We start from the raw sequence: 25,809 nt of genomic DNA on the forward strand, positions 1-25,809 counted from the left end.
CCAAAATATTTTTTTTTTTTTTACTGTTTTCTTATATAAAGGATAAAAAAAAATTACTACTTCAAAGTTTGATGCTAGAGGAGGTATATAAAAGTTAAGAATGCAAACTACTTTTCTTCATTGGTAAACATTTAAAGTATTAGAGCTCTATCTGGGCATGGTCATAGACTATTTGACGGAGGGACAAGGCATAAAGGAGTAGTAGCAAAGCCCAAAACATGGTCTGCAAACAAGAAAAGAGACCAGATACCCCAAGCTCCTGCTTCTGCCTCTGTCCCTTTGAATATGCTGGCTGTCATTATGATAAACAGAGCTGGAATCAGGAAGGAACTAGAGGTGACCTCATAATACTGTGGTATATAAACCATTGCAACAGTATCTCTGAGGCTCCACCCAATTATTTGGCTCCCATAGAGTGTTGAAAGACAGAGGTATTCTGTAAGTGTGTGCATACCTGATATTCTCAACTTTGTATGCTACAGGATAGTGTGAAGTGTGTGCTGAGAAGGCTTGGCCAGTGTACTTCACAGTCCCCTAGTCCCTGCCATGGTACTGGTCCTGATCACCAGGATAGATATCCATTTGCCAACATCCTTTCAACTAACTTTAATGTGACGTTTCAGGCTGAGCACAGATATCCAGAAGTATAATCTTTCTAAGGAAGACACAAACTGCCAAGTTCTGAAACCACTGTTTGAAGGAGGCTTAAACTTGGCTTTTAGTCCTGCAGAATTCAAGCCCATTTTCTACTGATTCCTGTGCCCTTATCCTAAACTCTCTTCCATCAGGGCATCAGCAGGCAATCTGATCTTTTCCAATAATATAGAGGTAAATTGTATTGATTTTCTTTTCAGAGCAAGCGGAGGTTAAATCTATATTCTGTCCCTGAACACTGCATTGTAAATACTTTTCAGTTTTCCATATATCATGCTGTTTTGAGATATGCATAAGCCTTTCTGGCTGGGAAAGCACTGCCCTTATCAGGGCTAGCAAATTATTAGACACAACAAAAGGTGCAGTAAGGACGATGTCGTTGATTGATAGGCAAACTGACCAATCCAAAGCCAGGCATCCTCTCCCATCCACATCCCAAAAGAGAAAATTTGCTCTGCCTTAATCATGCAAGAGCCTGGTGCCAGGGAACCAGAGATTACACTCATGACTTAGAGGCAGAGGAGATGATTTTCAATAGGCAGTTCCCAACTGTTCCCCTGTTCTGCATTCAATTTCCTGTGAGGATTCTAGAGAAGGCCATAGTCTAAGGTCTAAGAGGTCCCTCTACTACTAGTTTCTGGTCGTTGGCTAGCCTTGTGTCTTTCCCATGTGGCCCTGTATGGTGAACTATCCTTCCTCTCCAGGACTTGTCAATGTTTTCTGTTTGTTTGCTTTTTCTGGAGCCTCTCCTTTCCATAGAAGATGCATCTGACTGACTTGTTCATAAAGAAATGAAAAAAAACAAGCAAATAGGTAAAATTAGGACAGTCACTAAACCTAAGATGTAACAGGCATTTCGGTCATGCACACATTGGCCAAAATGCACGGGGTCTAGTTGGTCTCTACTATTACCCATTTTCTGAAAGTCTTGCCCAGTTTTCTGTCCTTGTCATCTTCATTTGTTAAACAGAGATGATGGTGTCACCTACCTCTTGGATAGTTAGAGTGTTTATGCTAACCTGGTACTTATAAAGCATCAAGATGTCTAGAACACGATACTGCTAGGGTTGGGTATAATTTGAACCTTTGTATCCTTCAAAGTTCAGGTGTTGGAGATTTTATCTTTTAGATGGCAATGTCAGAAATGGCATGGACTCTACAGGGTAGAGCCTCCTAGGCAATCCTTTTGCTCTTAGAAGGAGTTGTGGGATCCCCGTGGCCTGCTGTTTCCCTGTTTCCAAGTGTGATCGCTTGCTCTTGTTCATGGTCACACTGTTGGGATTCTGTACACTATGGGGTCCTCACCACAGCCAAACTAATGCCATAGCTGACTCTAAAGTACAATAACTGTAGCGAAATAAGCCTCTATTCTTTATAAAGTCAGCTTGTCTCCAGAGTTTTACTACAGAATCTGAAAATAGCAGTTACTATTATTGCATGGTTGTAAGGATGAAACTGAATAATGCATGTAAAATGACTAACATAATTAGTATGTAGGAGGCACTGGATAAGTGCATGCTTTTATTACCAGTTATTATTTTTATTGTGCTAAAATATATATTACAAAATTTACATGAACTCTCTTAAAGTATATAGCCAGGATATAGGCATTAAGTACATTCATACTTTTAAAAAGATTTATATTTTAGTGTGCCTGTGTGTGAGTATGCGCATGCGCATGCATGCGCATGCATGGGTATGAAAGACTGTTTCTGATCCCTGGGAGCTAAAGTTGCAGGCACCATTTGAGACATGGGTGCTGGGACCTGAACTCTGCAGGAGCAGTATATTCTCCTGAGCCATCTATGTACCCCCAATTCACACACTCTGCTCATCTCAATAATCACTATCACCTACTTACTAAATCACTATCCAACCAAAACCCCATGCCATTAAAAACCTACTCCCATCTTCATTCTCCCTAAGCCTTGGCAGTCACTGGTACAGCTCTCACTCCAGGATTTTGAACGTTTTGGGTTCCTCATTCAAGTGTCCTTTTGTGCCTAGCTTGTCCCATTCAGCATCCCTGGCATGTTCAGGCCCCCTAGCATTCCACTAGATATACGACTACATTTATTTATCCATTGGCTGGTTGGGCCACCACCACTCTCTGGTGGTTGTAACTATGTTCATGACCAATATCTCTTCTATTCACGTTATTTAGAAATAATTTTTCTGAAGTATTTTTCGTCAAGAAAACGCAAACACATTTTTACTTCTAACTTATCATATTCTTACCCTGTGTTACTAGTCACAATAAGCAAGAGGTAGAAATAACAACATGAAGCACAAGCAAGAGATAATAATAACAACACGATCGAGGTCAAATACTATGGCTGGTTCAGATATTGCTTATAAACTGCCTGATGTGTTATCTTGGCAATGTTCATAGGAAGTGACACGTCTGGAGGTGTTTTATAAGCTATAAAACACCGAGGGAATACAAGGAAAACTACATTCTGGCTTTCTCAGGCATGGGACCACAGAATGCTTATCTGTTTTTCCTAATCCTCAATGGCCAAGACCAACAGTGTTGTAGGAGTTCTGGGGTTGAGCCTGGGAGTTCAGTGCAGTCCTGAGCTTGATGAAACCACAATTCTCTTTCAACAAACATGTTAGTTTGTCCTTTTACTGGTTAGAGAGTGACAGTTTCTATTTTTCATATTTTTTCTATTTTAGATTAAAAATTCTATTTATTCCTTTGATAACAGCAACTGCAAATTGTTGACAGGTTACATTGGAGAGTCTGGAGCTTTGACTAACTCCCCAAAACCAACATGTGTCTTCCTCAAGTGCGTATCACTGAAGATACCAATGCACATGAAAATTTAATATAAACTGTCACATGACCAGCACACTTCAGAGCTCATCAATCTCCCATTAGATTGCTGGGACATTGTGACACTTAGACCACAATTACTGTGTAAGAAGCACGGAACAGTAATGCTGTGGCCAAGTCAGGCAAGAGCCTTGATGGATGATCACAGTTGATCAAGTTTGTCAGTTGCTTTATGTGTTTTTATGCTTGTTTGATATTCCTGCCTGCAGAAAAGAGGCTTTTAGGGGCACATCTGTCAATGGATTCAATTTCACATTGCCGTGTGACGCTTTCACTTACCCCTGTCTTCTCATCAAAGATTTTGATTCCTCCAAAGGAGATGGTTAAAAAGATTTTCTGTTTGTGTTCTCCTTTGGAACGAGCGCCAGCAACAACACCCTGTTGGAAGGAAGAACATGGTTTTTACTTTAGTGTTTTCATTTGAAAATTCCCTCCGGTCCAAAGGCATGTCAGACACCATCAGCGAGAGCCACCAATCATGCACACTCTTCCTTTGCCCTCCTGTAAACATCTACATCACATCCTCACATCTGCTTTATGTTTTAGGATAACATGGGTCTTCTCTGTTCTACCACGGGATAAATACACACCTGGCCATCCACTATAGGCAATGCTTTCTTTGTGCTGCAATCCTTGACTCAGAGTTGGGTAGGCTACTTGAGATGGAAACAATAATACCCTCATATAAATTTCTGTGTTGGTTTTTTTTTTTATATTGAATGTGGATTTAATCTTAAAAAAGGGCAAGTCACTCACAAGAATCACAAATAAAGATTACGGTTTTATACTTCTGGAAATATTTTTGTAGGAATGAATTATGTGTGAATGAAGTTTTAAATATTAGAAAGAAGCAAAAATATGTTAGACCCCCATTACCTCCTTTTATCCCTCCCCTTCTTGGCAAAACTTGATCATAATATTTATGCCTGGCATCTGAAACAGCTACTCAAAGACATTTATATTCTTTCGTCATTATTCTTCCCTTGTTATTCTTGTACTTTAAGGTGAAACATATAGAGAATGCATTCCATTTACCAACTTATGTATTTCCCACCTGCCAAGACATGTTATAAACCCAAGTAGGTAAACCCCACAGAAGCTAGAAATGCTACTTTGTTCTTCGGTCTAGCACCAGATCTTACCATGCCACCCCCAAATGGTTCTGGCAGCAGGTGGTCATCAGATAATTGTAAAATGAGTCTGTAATGTCACCTCTATGGTTTATGGGGCTCACATTAAGAGAAAAACCATCTACTTTTTAGTTAGATCTGGCAGTGGCAGTTACAGGTGGACATAGTCTAGGGCACATGTGGTAACTTTACTGCAGACATGTCCAGTGATGTGTAGGCTGTGGTTTCCTCAGCATTGGGTGCCACAAGGTCTCCAGTCTTACATCACTGCTTAAAGCAAAGCTCAGGTCCCAGCAATAGCTGCACTGAGCTTCAGGCATAGACAAATCTGAAGTAACATTGACTTCACAGTTCTAAGAGGTGTGTGTTGGAAATCATTTCCACCTCACGATATCTGATTATGTGCCTGATTCTGGACAAAGGACTTCATCTTAGTTCTATTTCCCCAAGTATCAGTTCTGTTTCTCACAGGTGAGAAAACTAAAGATTTACGTAAACTACCTAGCTTAATTTCCAGCACATAGAAGATATGCAGTCAACTTAATTTCTTCTAGTAATAAATGAGTATCCAGTCCCTTCATAGATGGGTAATATTAGCAGGAAATTCACGCTCTCAAAAGTTATCCTTCTATTCTCAAGGACATCTTACAGACATGCAGAATTGTCAGAGTAGGAAAAATCCTTAAAATGAGTTGATTAAAATATTTCAATTGCTGATAAGAAAACCAGTGCTAGGAATGCTGGTGGGGAGTCCTGACTTAGTTAGCAGAGAGAATGGTTATGAAGCTGAGACCATAGTGCAGCGCTTCAAACCACGGGTGCTTGAGAGATATTATTCTGTACATCGATTTTTCTCAGGGGCAAAAATCTCCCCCCTTCTCCATGTTCTCCATCCATCCCCATGACTGCTGTACCATGACCCTCCTCCAACAACTTCCCTGTAAATGCTCATACAGTGACTCACTTCAACGTGAAACCTTTTGCTTCTTCACCCCTCACCCCTTCTATGAGTATCTGTAGTTTCTATGAGTTCTCTGAGTCTATGGTTTCTAGATCCTTCCTCTGCTACTTGCTTTTGAGTTCACTGTGAATATTTCTAAGTACAAGGAGGAATGATGAATATGTGTCTCTGAAATCAGAGTAATTCCTACTTCTGTTCAGTAGAACCCTGCCTGACTCTTAGCCAGTGCAGACATACTTCACACCAACTGCACCTTATTCATCTCCCTGCTTCTCCTATCTTCAGGGAACTTACACCATTTAATGTGTCATATCAGACAGTGATCTGACAGGGATATTTAATTGTACATAGGACTTTTAAATTTGTTCCCTGGACCCAGTGATTGGAATGGAGTTTGGTATAAACTATACACTTAAAGAGAAGTAAGGTTCTTTCTCTCATTTGAGGAAAAATCAGAGGACAAGCCAGATACTAGGCCTAGGAAAATAAGATTTGCACTCATTCTTTCTGGCTGATTTGTATAAAACAATATACACTATTTTATTTCCATACCCGACTTTAACTTCAATTATCCAGTCAAAACGTAGAATAGTTAGTCTCTGGCTATGGTCCAAATTTTATTCCTCCAACTCTGCATGCCAAAACTTAATCCCCTTTGTGCACATGTTTAGAGATGAAGCCTCTGGAAAATGATAAAGTTACAAGAGCAAAGACCTCTTACATGGGTTGTGCCTGCAGAGAGGGTTGGTGGCCCTTCATTGTTTGTCACAGAACTTAATTCTCCAACTGGCAGAACTTAGCAAGCACCATCTTGGAGCAGAAAGACTGGACCATCATCAGACACTGGTCTTTTGACACCCAGATCCTGAATTGTTCAGCCTCCAGCACATTCTACAAATGTGGAAATACATTTCTATTTTCTTTAAATTTAAACAGGGGAGAATGTTACTCCTACAGCCAGGAAGTGTGACCTTAATATTTCCCTCTACAATACAGTCCCTGACTTACAGAAATTGCTAGAACATAAAGAAGCAATACAGTCTAGCATATTGGTACCAACTAGAAACCAAGGCCATCTTTGCTTATTGGTACGATGAAGTTCTTATTCCCTAATGGAATATGACTGTTCAACCAGAAGGAGAAGAGCCAAAGGCCATGTTCCTGAGTATCTGTGCCTGGTGCTTCTCATTGAGAATGGAGAGAAGGACTGTCCATATGGTGTTATCTTTGGAGAAATTAAAATGTGAAATGATACCAAGGATGCTTCCTTTGTGGGATGCTGCTGTGCCAGGTTCTGAGAACTTACACTAACTACAGGCACATCTGCCATCCTAGCATGCCACAGGGATGGTTCCCTTCAATACTATTTATTGAACTGTGCAGGAAGAGCAGTGATAAAGAGAGGAGAATATTCAAATATTATATCACATGAACATGATGCTGTGCAAGTCTGTGGTGACAAGAAGCACATGTACAAATATAATAGACCACTAGCATAAACACTGAAACTTCAGGATATTGCTACCGAAAGCTTCATCTCCATCCTCAGTTCTGCTGGTTACTAGCTTTAAGATCTTTACAGGATAGAGTTCATTGTAAATTCAATTTTATCCTCGTTACTGAGGAAATGAAGTATCTTTTTTCAGTCATGTTTCATGCCATGGATAAATATTATGTCCCCAGCAGACTGCTCTGGTGTCATCTGTTTCTTTGCCAGGCTTCCAGTTGTATTCTGCTATATGAGGCATATACTAGAGGTCAGAGAGTTGACAGAGGGTGAAGCTGGGATAATTTCTTTGCTTCCTTACCACGATGGTCCATGGTATTGGCTGCTGTCTGATGGGTGTGTGTGTGTGTGTGTGTGTGTGTGTGTGTGTGTGTGAAAGGATAGAGATCACTTTGCTCCTCTTGGACTCTAATTAATAAATGTTGTTTGGGGAAGGTGTAATAGATGGTAGATCCTACATATCCACACCATGTCTGCTTTCTTAATCTTGCCTGACATTTCCTAGCCTACTCTCTTCAGGGTAGATTCTGTATCTCTCAGGACCCTGACTGGCATACACTTGTGGTCCTATGCTCAGTGGTTCTTCAGGCTCTAACTCTGGGACTCATCCTACTCACAGTTTCAGTCACCACTGTTCTACCCAAGATTTCTGAACATTGACTTCTCTAAAAGTCAGTGAGGTATGGCCAGTACTTAGAGGTAGAAGAGAAAAACCAAAATGAGAAAGGATAAATTAAGCCTCAACACAAAATATGATACAACTGAGTGTTAAACTACTACTTCTTAAATGCTGGGGTTCTGGAGATCCAGTTCTGAGTTCTGGGAAAGACTGTAGAAGAAATACTTTAATGTCTCTGAACCTAGATTTTATAGGTATACCTAGACAAACCAATCTCTAGCTTGTAATATCAAAAGCTGATTTATGTGAAGGTGCCCTGTTGACTATAAGTTGAAACATGGCAATAGTCTGTCAGTAGATATGTCTGTCAGTAGACAGTGGGCCCCTCAGATGCACACAAAGAAACTGTCTAGAACATCTGCAGTGCAGGAGGAAATTCTCTAATGGATGATGTATCAACTTCAGAGTCTAGCAAAGGGAATCCATTTCTTCCCAGTTCTCATATGGTCTAATAGGAGAAATTGGGCCCCTTTTCAAGGCTAAAAGGAATTTTGTACTTCTCTGTCTCTTTCCTGGGCAGGTGGCCAAATGTAGAATCGATCATTTATGTTTCTGTGCTTCTTACAGAAAAACCACTGGGAGCTGAAATGTCAACATTCTTCTCAGCATGTTGCAAATAATGAAACACAATCATCTGGAAACCAAGAACCTCTCAATGTGTTCACTGCATTTGACAGGAGAGTGTTATAGCAGGACAGATTTTCTGGGCCTTGGGATCTCATGATTATAAGGGATGACAGATGGAATGTTTCACTACAGGTAACACACACACACACACACACACACACACACACTGACACCGATAGCTAGACCTGGGTCAGCTACCATGGCCTAGTGTTAACGCCAATGGTGAGTAGAAGGAACTGCTGCCTCATACCCACTTAGACATGGGTGCTTTTACAAATAGAGCTGGCCAATAAGGCTTTCAGCAGCTGGTACCCGATGAATAGCTTCTCCTAGATACTGAGTAAAGGGGATGCAGAACTCCTCTCTCCTCCATAAACTGGAGAATCAAGTCTATGCACAAGAAGTGCACATTAAGGAGTGGTTTTCTGACGGAAGAACACAGAAGGCTCAGTCTCTCTGGGGCTCTGTAGGCAGCCTGCCCTGGCAGAGGATGTATTCTCATTTTATGTGTATATGAGCAGAATCTGGGCTCTGCTTGGGTTGGGGGTCAGGCAACAGTGGGGAGAACAGAGGATTCTCCTACAAACCAAGCACCACAGCCTATGTTGTTCAAGCATCTGCCTGGGGCCCTGTTTCTGGTCATATCCCCTAGGCCAGCATTCATCAGTCATAGAGGAGCGGCCGTGGGAATCTTCGTGCCTGACTGCCTCATCTATTTATCATTCAGGTTGGAATTTAGAAGAGAAAGAGGGCTCATTATTGAGCTGCTCTGAAATCTCATAACATGGATTCATTATCGGGAAAAAAAAAATCACTAACCTCTTTCCAAGGTGAAAGTGTTACGTCATGATTACATTGTTACCAATGCCCTTCTCTAATATACTTAAAGTTAAGCATGCATTGATTAAAACAGAATTTGTTCATATAGCATTTTAAATAGCAAAAACAAGGATATAGAACACTGAAGCCTGAGTAGTTTTAAAAATTCTGCTTTTAACAGCCATGGGACTAGGAGACCATATCCAACAGACATCTTAAGTGACACATACAGCATCAACAAAAATAAATAAATAAAAGTTGTGACTTAACGAAGCAAATAAGAAAAAGGTAGTGCAGACAGTAATTAACAAATTTCTGTCACTTAAAATACTTTTAGGCACTTTGCCAGAATGTGGCCAGTTTTCCCTTTTCCTATAGTTAAAAATATTCCACTGACCTAACAGTGTCAGAGAGAGAGAGAGAGAGAGAGAGAGAGAGAGAGAGAGAGAGAGAGAGAGAGAGAGAGAGGTGTATGTGTATGAGCTCAAACATACCAGGTTGTAAAACTATATAAACTATAATCCATTTTTATTATAAAGTGTATTGTTTATATTACAGAAGTAAAACAATTGAGATTAAACACAAAAATGTCACCTCTCATTTTTGTGTGATTTTTGGATTATTTTAGGTTTTTCCCTTGTATTTCCAAAGTTTATAATCAGAATTTTATGCTGAGAAAAATAAGTCGTAAACATGTTAAATGCATGAAGCAGGATTCTTGTTAGATCATTTCCTTTTCTAATATTTTATACCTTAATTCTAAAAAAATAAAGAGGATGTGCGGAATCAAGATCTGGAGGTCTTGGACTCTTTTAAGGCTTATTGAAAAGAGAGCATGCTCTTTGTTGAGTCTGTTTAAGTTTTGTTTCTAAGTTACTCCTCTGGTTTTCCCATGCAAAGCCATCATTGTTGTCCAGCTAGCTGCAAATGAAAGCGAGGCTGCCTTCCCTTTGTTAGGAAACATTTGAGTGCATCACAGCAGTTACAGGAAAGAGTGCGATCTGCTTTGCACCTTCACATCGGTCACTAGAGGGCAAGTTACATACACGTTTTTAAAAAGTAACGAAAATAGCAAAAAAAAAAAAAAAAAATTCAAAATGCGTGAAGGACTACAGAATTTGATCATTTTGTGGCTTTATTTTTGCAGGAGTTTTACAAAGAAGTTTACCTAGAAGGAACTATGGTCCACTCACATAGCATGAACAAGGCCTGGCTAAATCTCTCTCTATACGTGTCCAGGCAGTGTCTCTAAGCCACTGGAGTTTCCTCCCCGTGAATAAACAGTGGTTCATCCAGGAGCTGAATCACTCAGGCAGTGAGGTTATCTGCCACGGAGCTGGTGAGCAGCTCCTTCCCTCGCCCATGCTAAACCAAAGCTATTCACAAAGAAGCGCTTGCACGGCACCTTGAGCTTCATCATGGAATCTTGACATAACTTGTCTCCCCGGGCTGCAGACACTTCATCAACCCCAATCAGCTTGGCTTTGTACCGGACCCCTTCGCCTTTAAATCTCTTTATCAAAGTGGCTTCGCTGCGATCCTGACCTGAAAATGAAGAAAAATAGATTCAGAAACAAGCACACGAGCCTCTGATAGGCTTTCAGAACTTAACGTTCAGGGATCTGCTTCCTGCCTATACCTATATGCCAGTAAAGTCAAATCAAAAGAAATAAAATGACATCTCTAGCTCGAAATGCTGTCTCTACCCATTTAAACACAGAGATGACTTACTTCTTCTGAGCACCGACCTTTTGGACAGAAAAGGAAAACTTAAAGATAATCACCCCAGCAAAACAAGAAACAACATCAGATACCATGAGTACATATCTAATTCGCTTTTGATACACGATAGGTAACGAACCAACAGTTATCACTAGGAGTTCAAGTCCAAATGTCTTGCTAGGGATAGCATCAGCACTGAGTTTCCAGTATTTATAATTCTTAATGACACTTTGGCCAAGGTCCAAGACCCTCCTTACACCCAATTCCATGAACTGTCTCATAGGAAAAGTCCAGAATAATTTCTTTACATCAAGTAATGACACTGAACAATTATTTTAAAAAATGGTTTTATGATATTGCTTCTGGTAACTCAGATATGCAGGGAAATAGCCTGCTATAGTATTTGGTATTGATTGCCTATATCTTGCAAGAGGCTCTCTTCCTCATTATTAACATGATATTTTGCTACATATATCAATTAGGAGCTCAAGAACACCCACATTAAGAAAGGGACACACAGATGTTTATTGTAAACTTTCTAACCATTCTTCAAAAGCCAAGCCATTTCCATATTCCAAAGGAAGATGAGCATAAACTCCATTAGCTTGTTCATAGAGTCAGAAGTAGAAAACATAGCAGTCTAACACTGACTACATTTGCTGAGTCGGAGATCTGGACACTGGACCTACTGTTCTAGCAACCTGGGGTCTCCCAGGCCTCTGACACTTATCAGTGGCTCTAACTCCTGACTATTTCCCACTCAAAAGTTCCCTAGTCATCACAAACCTCGAGCTGAGGATGTCAGGGATAAGTCAGCCCATTCTCCTCCTTCTATAAAAAGAGACTGACGATGTTCTGAAGAAAAAAAAAATAGCTAACCATAGCATAGTACCTTTCTACTTATGAACTCTGACTTTCTTGCGTTTACGCACCCATTCAGTAAGGATTATCTCCTTTTTGACAAACACCATTACTTGCTGCCAACAAGTGAAGAAACAGTCTATGCTCCTAGAAACCCAAGGTGCTGGGGTGTTTTGTTTGTTGTTTTAGTCTGCAACTGAAAATAAAAATGCACTGTGCATTATGGCAGGCCTGTAAAAGGGTTGCCGTAGTGCATTGGCTAAACGTTACATTCTATCTATGGGAGGACAGTAAAGTATCTACCTTACAGATGCCAACAGTAATTTAAAGGAGACAGCACAAGGGAAACATGTGTTCACTTCACAGTAATCTTTCTGTAAATAGTAGCTATCTCTCCATGATCTGAACAATAAATGCAGCACTTGGAGATACCATGTTGGGGAGAAGGGATGGCTACAGAGACAAGTCTTAACCTGTAGTTCCCAACTCCCAATAGTCATTTATTACTGAATCCTGTGACTCCTAGTTTACCTATAGCTTTGATACAATAGTCCTTAAAGCAAATGATGTAAAGACACACAGAGACTATAAGGAATATAAATATTAAATGCCGGAGTACTACAAGGAGAAATAGCGGAGGGTAGAAAATATCGGACACTATATCCCTTCTTTGGATATGCATCTAAGCAACTTGGCCTATGACAATGCAAGCTTTCTCCTGTCTGTTCCACTAGGTTTGTTGACAGCAGATTGTATCTTGGTCTCTTACTCCATCTCATATAACCAACACATAGAACTGTTCTCATTATGGATAATACTTCTTTCACTACTCAGACTGTCCCAGAGTGAAATGATAACAGCAACAGCTGGAAGCACTTACTAGAAGTGTGTTACATATCGCACATGATGACTTCTTAATAAGGCAAGCATCTTTCTACAGACCCACAATGGAAGGCAAGATCGGAGAGACCATCAAGCCCACCCACACTCACTTAGCAGGAACAGCACAGGTTCGCCTAACGCCAAAGCTGGGATTTGGGTCGGCACACACTGTGTTCCAAGCCTGCTCTTTTAGCAACTATGATTAATTGCTTTTCATCTATGCAACTTCCCTTTGTATCCCCAATTTTACCTTGCACCAGAACTCACCTGGCCCAAATCCATTGTTCCTAAATATAAACATACTGGCAGAAGAAAAACAAAACAAAACAGTAACAACAAAAAAAACCCCAAAACAAAAAACCTCTGTTAGGACACAGAGGAAGCTTGAAAATAGAACAAATAGTTTCTAGAAAACTAGTCATGTCTAAAATCTGCCCTAGCATCAGATACAAAGAGCCTGAAGAAACATGGGTCAGGCACAGCCCGCTGCTGGGGAGAGATTCACATGAGGAGGCAGAGTCAGGGCAGGTGGAAAGGGCAGAGATTAATAAGACAATATTAGGCCATTTAGAGGAAAGTAAGGAGCCTAATTTAGATCGGGACCCAGGGCCAAGCTAATTTGTATGAAGGGCACTTATGCAGTAGAAAATCCAGTTTCTCATTAAATGCTCCACCATTAAAAGGGTAATTCTTCATAAGCACATCTTGAACACGGTCTCAGTTATATTAGTTAAAAAATAAATAACAGATATCAGAGCCCTAAGTGCGTGATCTCACTACAGTACATGCAAAGTTGGGGGCATCCCTGTGGCTTCTCACAGTCCTTTTGTACTAAAAGCAAACAGTGAAGCCATGATTCGGACAGGCTAAGCAGAGGTTGCTGCTTAAGCTGAGTCCTAAAATGCTTCTCCATCAATTACCCAGCATTCACTGTGTCCCTCACTCCCCTAGGAGTTTTACATCATGTAATCTCTCCTTTAGTCTTTTGCCTACTCCTTGAGTTATTCTGTGTAACATGCATGAAGCCACAGAAGACCATAGCAGTACAGCAGATTCCGCTACTTTCAAGTCCCAGCTGTAGAAATAGAGCATTTGCATCTGACAGAACCCACCCATGTAATGTGTATATATATATACAAGTCAGTGGTGTTAGGACACTCACAGAATGTACGGATATCACTTTTGTATAATGTTAGAATACTTTTAAAAGTTCAAAAGATGTCCCATATCTATTGATGTCACTCACTGTTGTGGTCTGAATGCTAAATGTCTCTCTGAAGTACTCAGAGTTGAACATGTGGTCTTCAGCTGGTGGCTCTGTTCGTGAAGGCTGGGGAGACTTTAGGAAATATTATCTTATTAGAGGAACTGGGTCACTGGTGGCTGGTCTTGAGGCTGTTTAGCTGAGTCCTTTTGGTTTATCCTCTGCTTTTTGAGGTAGACTCAGTATGACCACAGCCAGACCTCCTGACATCATGCCTTTCCTCCATCTGGCTGTGTCTTCCCTGCTTTGATGGACTGCATACCTCTGCATCAGTAAGTAAAAACAAACCTTTTCGCTCTTAAGTTGCCTTGGTCAGAGATTTGGTTTTTAAATCACAGAAATAAGAATGTAACTAATATAGAACAAGTGGTACTGAGAAATTGCTGTGATAAACCTAAGCCTGTGGTTCTTAGGACTTTGAAACTATTTGATGGCTTGTAAGTGTATGGATGAGTTTGGTATTTGAGACTCAAAAAGCCTAACTCTGCTTAATGGGCCATTCTAGAATGAGCTTGAAAATCAATAGTGCCAAGAGAAACATGAACAGAGAGAATCCCACTATTGAGCATTGAGAGGAAAACTATAACCACCAGCGACTGTGTTGGGGTTATTTCTCTGATATTTGGGCTAAGGATCTGGCTTTGTTCTTCTGGTGTTCCAAGAACCTGAGTGGTGCTGAATTTCAAAAAAGTGGGAATGTTTGCTATTTATCGAGCACTTATTATGTGTTCTAAGGTATTTATAAGTGCCTACTGTGTGTTCCAAGATGGTTATGAGTGCTTGCTGTGTGTTCTAAGATGTGTAGAGATACTGCAAATGGTCAGTATGTTGACGTCACTCTATTCATGGTGGTTGCATTCTAGTGGATAGCTTTTGTCAAATCTATTGATCAAAGATCAAGATTTGTTTTTAGCCTTTCTGTTACTTTAGTCTTAGGGAGGATCACCATAAAGAGAAAGCATCATGAGATCTAAGTGACTTCTATGAAGAGTGTGCATCAGTACAGGAACCCAGAAGACAGAGCTGAATAGTTGTAAGTTATCAGCAACTACAAGCAGTGAATGGACAACCATAAAGAGAAACTCAAGCATCTTGTGAGTCTCAAAAATGCGGCTTCGAAAGACAACTTTCCAATTTGGACCTTTGCAAGTTGATGATAGTTTTTTAAACATGTACCAAGTACGAAGAAAAAGATACTTGTAGGTTACTAATATTCTTTTAATAATAGATCCCATTAAGTTGGAAACATGACTTGAGTTCATCTGTAGCTGCCTGGACACCCATGCCTGGGAGATGGAGAGTGTGCATGGGAGGCAGGCCCACTACCGCACTAACATTGTCCTGAGAAGATCACAGCCAAAGGGCCAACTGAGAGGCTTAAAGCATTAGGCTCTGCTCTGATGAACTTGCTTAGGTTTCCTGAGCAAGAGTATTAACAGCATCAGAAGAGGTGCTATGGAAAGGGGTCTTAAGCCAATTCTCCAAGTCATGTGACAAAGGAGTTTTCAGTATCTCCTTGATTTGAATTCAAAAGGAGGAAGATACTGGGTTTACATAGGATCACACTGTTGCCTGGAAGCAAAAGTCCCTGAAAGGAAAGCAATACCTGTCTGAAAGTGGGAGGCTGTGGATTCAGGATGCTCTTTCTCTATCACCACACCTGCACATACGCAATAACACAGCATCCTGGATTTCACCCCTATGGGGGTTCACTATTGAGGTGTCTGATGGGTGTTTCTGGAGAGAAAATGGTCTTCCCAAGCATCTTTGAATACCAATTATCCACAATGACATTTATGATTAATATCTGGGGTTTTTCCAGACCTTGAACTACACAAAAAGTGTTGAACATTTCACTTACAGTCACAGAAAACCAGTGTTGTTAAACTTTAGGCAGAGAAGGAGAAACTCAAGAGTTTATGATGCCCTACATCAATATATCTAGAGAAACACTAGTGCCAAAAAATAAACTCAGGTGTTCCTAAATCCATCAAACTTAGGCCCCCAGGGCATTTTATACATTTCTACAAGGAAAATAGTTTTGAACTTATAACTCGAAAACCGGACTATTTCTTCATAAATGGTGTACATGTACTCTTGGCAATCACTCATTTACTTCATTGCTTACTTTCTCTTAAACCTAAAGCTAAATATAAATAGATATCTCATACTCCTCCTGTGTGCCTGTGTATTGTCTTCATACCCAGGGGACTATTTGCATCTCACGGTTTCCTTCCAGACAGTTCTGCCTGAGAAATAACAACTTGAGAAGTCCTCAGGGACTCACAGCAAACTGACAATGCTAACAAGATGTGTGTATTTCCAGCACACTTCTCTGCTGACTTTTGCAGAGTGTTGTGGGAAGCCCAGAGGCTACTGTCTCTAATCCACTGTGGGGTTGGGGGGCTGTGTGGACATTATGGGAGAGCACCTGAAGGCTCACTGGAATGACAGTGGCTGTGCCTTCATGCCATCAGGTCTCAGGAAGTCCATATATTTAGAAATGACCTCAAGCTGAACTACAGGAGGATTTCTGGTCATTACATTAGAGCCAGCATTCCTTGCGAATAGGTTCCCACCTCCCAATGGGAGTCATTGGCTTATTTCGGGCATAAGAGATATTTGGCTATCTCTTGTTGCATATCAAAGGCTGTGGAGATCTTCAGGCTCCTTCAGTCCCTACTTACAAGTATCTGTTATATACAGTAAAGCCCATGCTAGACCTATTCTTCTCTCTCTCTCTCTCTCTCCTTCCTCCTCCATCCCTCCATCCCTCATTATCCCCCTTCTCTTTTCTTGCTGTTATTCTCTATTGTTTCCCAGATATTCCTGGCCATGTCCAGTCTGTTTTCTTTTCTCTCTGCTCTGGACTCCTCCAGATATCCCTGGATATATTTTCCCTTTCTCTCATAATTAAAATTTTTCCCCTTAACCACACCCTGGAGCAGCTATGTGGGCATTTGCTCGTCACATGCATATACCCCCTTAAGCCAGGCCCCACCTTGCCCCAAATGGATTACTTTTTATATTAGCACCTCAGCACACTCCAGATGCCTAAAGATGCCGTCGCCTCCTTCCTACTTGCTGTGGGCTGTCTTTCCTTTTATAGCATTACACTTTTCTGCTTCTTAGCTCCAATACCTTATATGTCAATCAGAAGCCCCCATGTCCATTGCCCTTGCCATCTTCTTTTTCCATTGACGTGACTTGTCTCCTTACACACATTACAGATGGAGTCCTGGTATGAGGCTTCTATTGAAAGTATGTCTCCCTTCTTACCCCTACCTTTTCACTAAGGTTAATCTCCTTGACACTTCACCTCCTACAATTGCCCCTTAAACTGCAACCTTGCTCAATTTATCAATCTAGTTAGAACTACATCTGTCTTTTTCCCCAAATTATTGGTCCAGGGACCTTCATCCAGATCAAGCCACTAAGATGCAAACTCTAATGGCCTACTCCTGGCTCCTAGAAGGATAGTCCCCAGTTGATGGTGTTGCTGAGACCTATAGGATATAGGCTTCAGTAGCAGGGACTTATTCCAGTTGAGAATTCTCTTGAACAAATTATTACTTCGTAGCTACCTGAAATAAATAAGTTTCTACAAAAATACAATGATAAATCACCTCACCATAGACCCAAAACCAACAGGGTAGAACAATGGACTGAAACATAAGGCAAATGAAGACTTTCTTCCTTGGAAGCAGATTAGTTTGATGTTTCATCTCTGGCAGATAGCTAATACACTGTGCTCAATTCTATACCTAAGGTTCTTTGAGTCTAGAAATCATTCCAATCTCTCCATCTTTTCACCCTCTCTCTCTAACACTGAGGTCCCAAGTTCTCTGCTCCAGAGAGCCATGCAGTAGATGATGAAGCCAGAACATGGCTTCAGAATTCCTATGCATTTTTTTCAGTAGATTAATCTCATTTGCACTTATCTGCTTAATAGTTCTCCCCCTTATTTGTCTATGAACTCCAATCAAGGCAGAGGGTCTGTTGGGTCAGCTGACCACTGAATTCCTGGTGCCTAGGATGTTCTTAATAGACATGGATACTTTTTCACTTTATCCATTTCCAGCATTTGTTTGGCATTCATGATGTTTCCCTAACTTTTTTTTCTTAGCTTTCTTCTCTATACTTGAGCTCCATGGAAACAAGGATTCACCTGTTCCTGGTGCACCAACTGGTACAGCATAGACCCACAGGACCTCAGGACTCCTGAATAGCTGAATGGCTGACTGGGTGAATTTGTGCCTTTATTCTAAAGCAGCCAGTCAGTGTGTTCCACCAAGGGAAAGCCTCCAAGGAGTCAGCAAAAACCCCTCCCATAATACCCTACTTCACCCAACCTTGTGATTCATCTAGTCTCCAATGAATAAAAGTGTTAATGTGGCAAAGTAAATTCACACCTATAATTGTCTTAATGTTGGTTTTGCTTTATGCCATTAGGCAGGAACGACTGTACCTCATCATAACCTGCTCACCTCCTTGACTGGAAGCCACTCTTTTCTGAATTTAAATCAGGCTGATTTCTCAAGCACTAAGCTCAACTCCTTAGTTTTGAATAGGCCTCACAGATGCTACTGGAAGTTCCTTATTCCGGAGCAGGAGGCACTGTAAATATTGCGGTCTGACACTCAAAGTTACTCTGCAGACACTCCAATATAAACAGACACCTCTAGGAGTCAGGTTACAGGGAGGGAGTTGATCAGTGCTTCTATAATAGAAGAGTCTACTAGAGCCTACAGAGTTTACTGGAGTCAGACATGGCCTCCTACTCCAGGGTGATTGCTAAAGACTGTTAATGGTCAGATAAGCAATATTTTATACCCAGTATTATCGCCTCTGTAGCTCCTAGATTGGCTCAGATTATGATGTATGGCTACACGAACCTACACTAAGCTGAGTCCTCTTTTTACTAGTGTGGTCCATACAGTTGTAAATGCCTCTTAAATTTTTTTCTAGCTACAATATTCCCCAGTCAAAGGAGGTCAATGCCAGCACATTCCAGGTGACCATTCATTTATGTGTTCTGGACTCATAACCCTTATAGAGGTATCTTGCAGCTCAGAATGGCTCAGTGAAATAGCATAGACTCTGTGGTTTAAGCAACAGAAATTCCTTTCTCACAAGTCAGGTGCTGGGAAGACCCAAATGAAGGTGTGGGAGATTGGTACTTTTCCAGGCTTGCAGATGGTCACTATCATACTTGTGTTTCCAAGACCTACTCATGGTCTTGTTTGTCTCTTTCTCTCTAATGGAACCGTTAAAGTACATATGAGTCATATGGAGTACAGAGTATGGTGAAGATGAAGAAGAGAAGAAGGGAGCAGAGGGTAAGTGCCAGAACATTCTATGTCTCCCTTTTTTTCAGTGGGTGCTAATTCTAACCTGAAGCCCATCCCCTCTGACTTCACCTACCTAAGGTGCCATCTCTAAATGTCATGTCCCCAGGATCTAGGGATCTGCCTTATTAATCACAAGAGAATACAAAGATTTAGTTATAGAGTGGCTGGAATCAGAAAGAAGTATAACCATAGATGATACCAAATGTGTTGTTTCTATAAAGTGTCTTTGCATTGCCCTTGGAGGCAAGGACTATTAGACACTCAGGAAAGGAACCAAAGTATGGGGAAGCAAGATCAGTGTGTAAAAGCCTACTGTCGATGCTATGGAAGGCACACTGTTGACCCTTTGTGGGAGGAAGGCATCATAATTAACCTGTAGTATAAGACCTACTGTGTGCATTTGGGATAATTAGTTAACTCCTCATTATCAGGTTTTCCATCTGAAAGGGGTTTGGTTATCTTCCTTTCTCAAACGTCAGGGGATTTAACATACTCTGATGTTCTTAGCCCTCTGCCTGGCACATGGTGACCCTTCTGTAAATATTTACGGCCTTGCTCCAGTAATGTACTTCACATCAAGCATCAGGAGAAAAAAATTTCCATACTGAAGTTGCACTGCCTCAGAATTAGTGGTCCCAGCTGCCTGGGAATTTTCTGGTTCATAGGGATGAGAGTTCAATTAGGGGCTGAATGGTCTAGCCTGGAGTCAATACAGAGATCACCTTCTGAATTATTAGCACTGAGCGATGTCTCCCTCCTTTGGTACCTCTCTCTGACTCCCAGGCTAGATGATAAAAACATTTCAAAGGGTTTTCTCCCAGCCTGTCCAGAATCAGGCTGTCTGTTCCTTGCAAGAACTCTACTGTCCAGTAGGTTTTCTGATCTAAGAACAGATTTTGGGGGGACTTGAAGGCCCAAACACAGAGATAATTGATTCTACTTAGATTTTTACTGTGTTATTACCCAGGTGTTGATTTGCAATGGACATATAACTCTGTATACTAGCTGTGTGAAAGAGAAGGCTGAGTTTGTGTAATTGACTAGCTGGGTAGCAAGCAGAGTAGAGGAAATACACATAGAGGGCTATCCAAATGGATCTTTATGAGCATTGTTGCTGTCATGATTACTACAAGGTAAACTAACTAAAAAGCTAAAATAATATTCAGCCTATGACTTGTGTACATAGTCTCTAAAACTATGTCCTGGCAGTCCTGAAACGATGGAGTCACATGACTTTCAGTCTGGTAGTGGAGCTCCCAGGCCCCACTTCCACATTTGGAGACCCCAAGAATCTACACTTAAAGCTAACCAATACCTTTGGCACCACATTACATTCATTTCCCCAATAAAATCTTACTAAGCTGGGGGCCTTGGAGATGGCTCACCTGACCACCTGAGTTTCATCTCCAGAAGCCACATAAAGGTGAAGCGAAAGTTGTCTGACCAACATCTTCCTGTGGTGTCCCTGACTGATACACATGCATGACAAACACCATGCACAGCTACACAAGGTAATAAAAAATAATAGTAAAGCTGGAAAAAAAAACATTACTGTTGGTTGCTTGTTCGTAATTCTGGGCCTGTTTACACTTGAATTAAAAAAAATCTATTGTATAAAGTATATGGTAATACTGAGAAACTCTAAAAAGCAATAGGTGGTACTCTTTGGCCACGCCATCTCATTTTAGCTAAACCTTAAAACAACGGTCTGAAGTGACATAGATTTCTGTGTGGAAAGGGGCTAAGGATCCAGGTCTAGAAGCATCTCTTCAAATACCCTTTTCAGGTTTCTCTGAAGAAAGCTGAAGCAATTCTTACGTTTGGACAGTGTAAGCACCCGGGTAGGGAGTCAGTTTGACAATCCCCACCCCACCAACACGTAGACCAGAAGGCCCTTGAGGGCAGTCATATCCTTCTCATGTGTTCGTTGTGAGATGAAAACAACTGAGTAGTATTCAACCCATCCTGGGTGCCCAGTGAATATTTGTTTGAAAAATGTATTTGCTAAGGGAAACTGCTTAAACTTCCTTCTCAGAGTTTTCAAATACCACCTCTACCCAACAACATGCATAGCAGTTTATAATCTTGCAAATCCAAGTTTAGATTTTAGTCACAGTGTCTGAAATCTCAACTTTTATCAATCAGATGCGCTGGCACTGTAGCTCAGGCATTTTGTCAGGCAAGAAGGTGGTAGAAAAAAAAATAAAAATGGCCATTCACTTTCTCAGGTATAAAGAGAAAGAATAAGACAGAAAAAAGGAAAACCTCTTTGTAAGTACAGCAATAACTCTTCCTTGTACAGTCCTTCCATCATCCTTGTATGAAAGGACACAGAATATATCCTGTAATGCGGGCCAACAGCTGACGAGACAGGCTGCAAACCTGCAGCTTTATAGTTTCTGCACTTGCTCACTGAGAGCCCGATGATGCACAAAGCTGCTCACTACTGGGTTGTTTTGTTTTTATCACTGCACTTGTGTCTTGCCCCTCATTACCAAGAGACAAAGAGGATAAAAACTAATGTGGGTTACCATACATATATTAACAGCATTAGACTGTAAGAATAAGGTATGAGCCTAGGTAATGCAATACTAGCCTCTAAAGGCTACCTCACTGCAAGGCTCAGGCTGGGCTTGAAGCAACATCTAAGCCCTCTACCATCAAACTTTTATTCCTCACAACCACATACCATGCTGTGCATATTAACCCTTTTTTATAGAAGAGGAAAAATGAGACTCTCGGAGTTAAAGACTACCCTAAGACCACGGAGCCAGCAGGAAAGGCAGAAGCATGGGTACGGAAGAAAGAACAGTGATCAAAGACATCTTAAAGGAAGGAGATTTGAAATCTGCAACTGGGAAAGACCGGAGCACAGAACATAGAAAGCTGGGTCAGAATACACAGCCACTGTGTCTATTTATCTCGTGCCCATTTTATAACTGGCAGGGCTCTTGTGCGTTTGTGAGGCTGCTTGAGAAGACAAAGCAAAATGATGTATGTTCATCCTAAGAGTAGGGACAGAGAGATGCCTATAGTGCTTGCCATGCAAGCCTGAGGGTGTGAGCTTGATTATCAGCACCTATGGGGCAGAGCTGAGTGTGGGGGCACAGGTTGTAGGCAGAGATGGGTGAAAGGCTGGGGTTCACTGGGCAGCCAGTCTAATCTAATTGACCACCTGAAAACCCTTGTCTCATAAAACAGGGTGGATGACACTTGGGGAATAAGATCTGGAGTTCACCTCCACATACATCTAAGTCTTTCTATCCATACACACACACACACACACACGCACGCGCACGCACACGCACACGCACACGCACACGCACACGCACACGCACACGCACACGCACACGCACACGCATGCATACTCAACAAGAAAATTATCTCTACAGTAGAAAGAGATGGGGTGAGAGGAATGGAAAGAACACAATCTAGGAGGAAACTGGCTCTCAGCTGGGCTGGCCATTTCACAAGCTCTCTGGCCAGGAGAAACATCTCCTTTCTGAAAAAAGTCTATCCATGCAGAATCTGTAAGGAGCACACACACCTCCATGCACAGAGAACCAGCACAGCAGCTGGCCAGTCATTCTTCACAGTATTTCCACTCCCTCTCCTAGGAACTGGAATGACTACCCAAGCGACACTCTGGAACTGAGCACTCTGCACTTGGGGACGTACTCTCTCTGGAAGATCTGTTGAGTTGTTCTCCGGGAATTGCCCTAGGCCAAAAAGAGCCACCTCCACCGAAATCCATGCTCTGTCTCCACTGGTTTGACTCCTCCCCCTTGTAGCTGAATCTAATCAACTGGCTGATGAGGTCAGGAAGGCAGAAAAGCCTAGAATTCATGTTTCAATGTGTGTCATCTTTGAAGGCTACCTCAGGGCTCCTCTGATGAAGAGGCTGGAACTGCATCTTAGTTACTTCTACTCCATCAGCATTTATCATCTGGACACGGGGACACTCCTCCACAGGCTTCCTCCAGCAGCACAATTAAAGGCAGGACAGAACCCAATGCATTTAAAAGAGTTATCTGAGATAGGAGGGTCTTGCAGACAGACTAGCCAGAAAGCCTCCACAACAATTTGGGAGGAGGGCTTGGAAGCAGAGTAGGGGCAGGGAGAATTCAGATTCTACAAACTGATTCTGACTCTCACATAGCCAAGTTCATCACCAAATGTGGATCTGCCGCCTCTCTGAGTAGCTGGGTCATATCTGTAAGGGTGAAAACAGGAGTACTAATCCAAGGTGACCTCACCAGTGAGCAAGCAGTGCACATGCAGTCCACAATTCACAACTCATCTTTTTGGTAAATATGTGTGACCAGAGATATCAGCCACCAGCAAAGCCCTAGGGGCAAGATACAGGGTGAATAACAACCACAGGAAGACAAAGCAAAGTAAACAAACATAAAAAAGCCAGAACAAAAATACAAACCAAACCAACCAAACAAAAAACCAAAACCACCCCCCTATAAAAATCCTAAAAGTCAAAACCAAAACAAACAACAAAACCCACTAAAACCCAGATGTTTCCTTTTAACTTTTGCAATTTCAACTCCTTAAAATAAATGCTTCTTAATAAGCTTCTAATTATAAAGTAAAATATGTGCAGGACTTTAAATGTGGAAAACACAAGAGAATAAAAAGGGGATGACACCCCTAATGCCACCTGGTGATATTTAAGGCTGCAACTGAGTGTATGGTTGTCCAGATTTTCCTGAAGTATATATACACACATAAACATCTCTTTTTTCAAATAAATAAGTGTATGAACATATGTTCATGTTGTAAATATAGGGATGGAATCCTGGGCCTCAGGCATGCCAGGCAAGCACTCTACCACTGAGTTCCAGCTTCAGCCCTGTTGCTTTAAAAAAAAAAAAACTGGCAAAGAATGATGTATTTTCTCTCATACATAACAGAGAGTTTGTAGCAAGATTAGTCTTGGCTGCACCGCATAGCATCCCATAGATGTAGCATAATTTATTCAACCAATCCCTATTATTGGACAGTTACAATGTTTCCAATTAAAACACTACAAAGAAATACAATACAGAGAATTACTTCTAAAGGCAATACAAAGATGTACTTGCCCCCTGAGAAGGCCCACGCGGAGTCTTCAGTGTTGATGCTTCATCATGCTCCCCAACCCCATTCCCTTCTCCAGAAACATGTTGGCTCAAAATAGACAAATGTGTGAAAACAGATGTAAAACTTTCCTCTCCTGACAGCTTTCTTCAGGAGATACAGAGAGCACCCAGTGGATGGATGCAGATTGAGCAAGAGTCTGGCCAAGCTGCCAGGCAAAGCCTGACAGATTGACAGCAAGCGACCTAGTGGTTCTGAGGTCTAAGGCAGTGCTGGTCAATGGAATCCCCTTTTTGAAGTTCTCCAGAATCCTGCATTCATATTAGGTATCTGAGAGCTTCCTCTAAGGCTCAGGCAGAGGTTAATTAAAACACAAATGAACAGAAGTTTACACTGTCACAAGTAGCCTGCAAAGAGCTACTTTCTTCTGCACTGATACAATGTTAAGGGTCATCTCCATTAGAAAAAACCATAGGATTCAGTGGGATATCTCTGCTGCCAACTTACTTGAAGAGTGCCTTTTGTGAGTGAGATTATTTTGGTGCTGGTATATATTCTGGTGCGAACGAGGCTTTATCTTCCCTCTGCCTTCTAAACAAGAGGGCTGTGTATACTATCGACTGATTAAATCATTTCTTTAGAGTACAAAGAAGTATGTGTGATGGAGACAACAGAGAGGGCAAATCAATTATTTACTGAGGAGGCTGCAGTATAAATTACATTTGATTAAACTCAGAGATAAATCTCAGTGATGGCGAGTTTAAGTAGGATGTACAGGGGTAGACAGTGACTAAGTGTCCCCAGCAGTGATTCATAATAGATGCAAGGGCACAGGCCTAGTCCTGGCTCCCCACATCTCTAATATGTTTCCGTCCCCTAAATTCACACTGAAGTACCACTCTGAGCCAAGCACTGGTTTGTGTCCCAGGATACATTAACGAATAGCAGAGAGTGAGAAACCCTTTCTCCCCTGGAGATTCTGATCTCAGAGGGGAAGGAAGGAAGAAGTACACATAAACAATCAGAAGGGTCTTTCCAGAAGGGGCAGGCGTTCTAAAGATGGCTGAGCAGTTGATTAAACAGGGAGCTGCTAGGGTTACACTTATTGTAGATAGCCGGATCCAGGGGATCCAGGGAGGCATTGCTTTAGAGAGGACATTTGCAAGGAGTCCTGACAAGGAAGAACAGTCGTGTTGGGAGGAAATGACCAATGACCTTGAACAGTTCTTGTAATAAAACATACAGCCCAGAGGAGAGCGGGGCAATGTATGGAATGGGATGGAGAAGTGGGGATGTCCTCAACTATCGTATTATCTGGCAGGGTAAGTAAGGGGTTCAGGCTTGGTTCTGAAGACCTCCGCAGAGGGGAGACCCTCACTCAAGTCTCAGAAAGTCGCAACCACCCAGTAATCTGCTCGAGACACC

General features: G+C 41.5%; 1 protein-coding gene across 5 annotated transcripts in view; it reads right to left on the reverse strand.

The window, feature by feature from the left end:
- The window catches only part of Dab1 (DAB adaptor protein 1), a 1,070,329-nt gene that overhangs the window by 110,370 nt on the left and 934,150 nt on the right, over window positions 1-25,809 (reverse strand). For all 5 annotated transcript variants that reach the window (XM_028787228.1, XM_028787225.1, XM_028787218.1 and 2 more), the window contains 2 exons: window positions 10,622-10,761; window positions 3,773-3,871 (listed from right to left, as the gene is read on the reverse strand). In XM_028787228.1, the coding sequence (XP_028643061.1) occupies window positions 3,773-3,871; window positions 10,622-10,761 (239 nt within the window). The remainder of the gene's footprint in view (window positions 1-3,772; window positions 3,872-10,621; window positions 10,762-25,809) is intronic.

This window comes from Grammomys surdaster, unplaced genomic scaffold (assembly GCF_004785775.1).
Source record: "Grammomys surdaster isolate TR1022 unplaced genomic scaffold, NIH_TR_1.0 100, whole genome shotgun sequence".
Lineage (NCBI taxonomy): Eukaryota > Metazoa > Chordata > Mammalia > Rodentia > Muridae > Grammomys > Grammomys surdaster.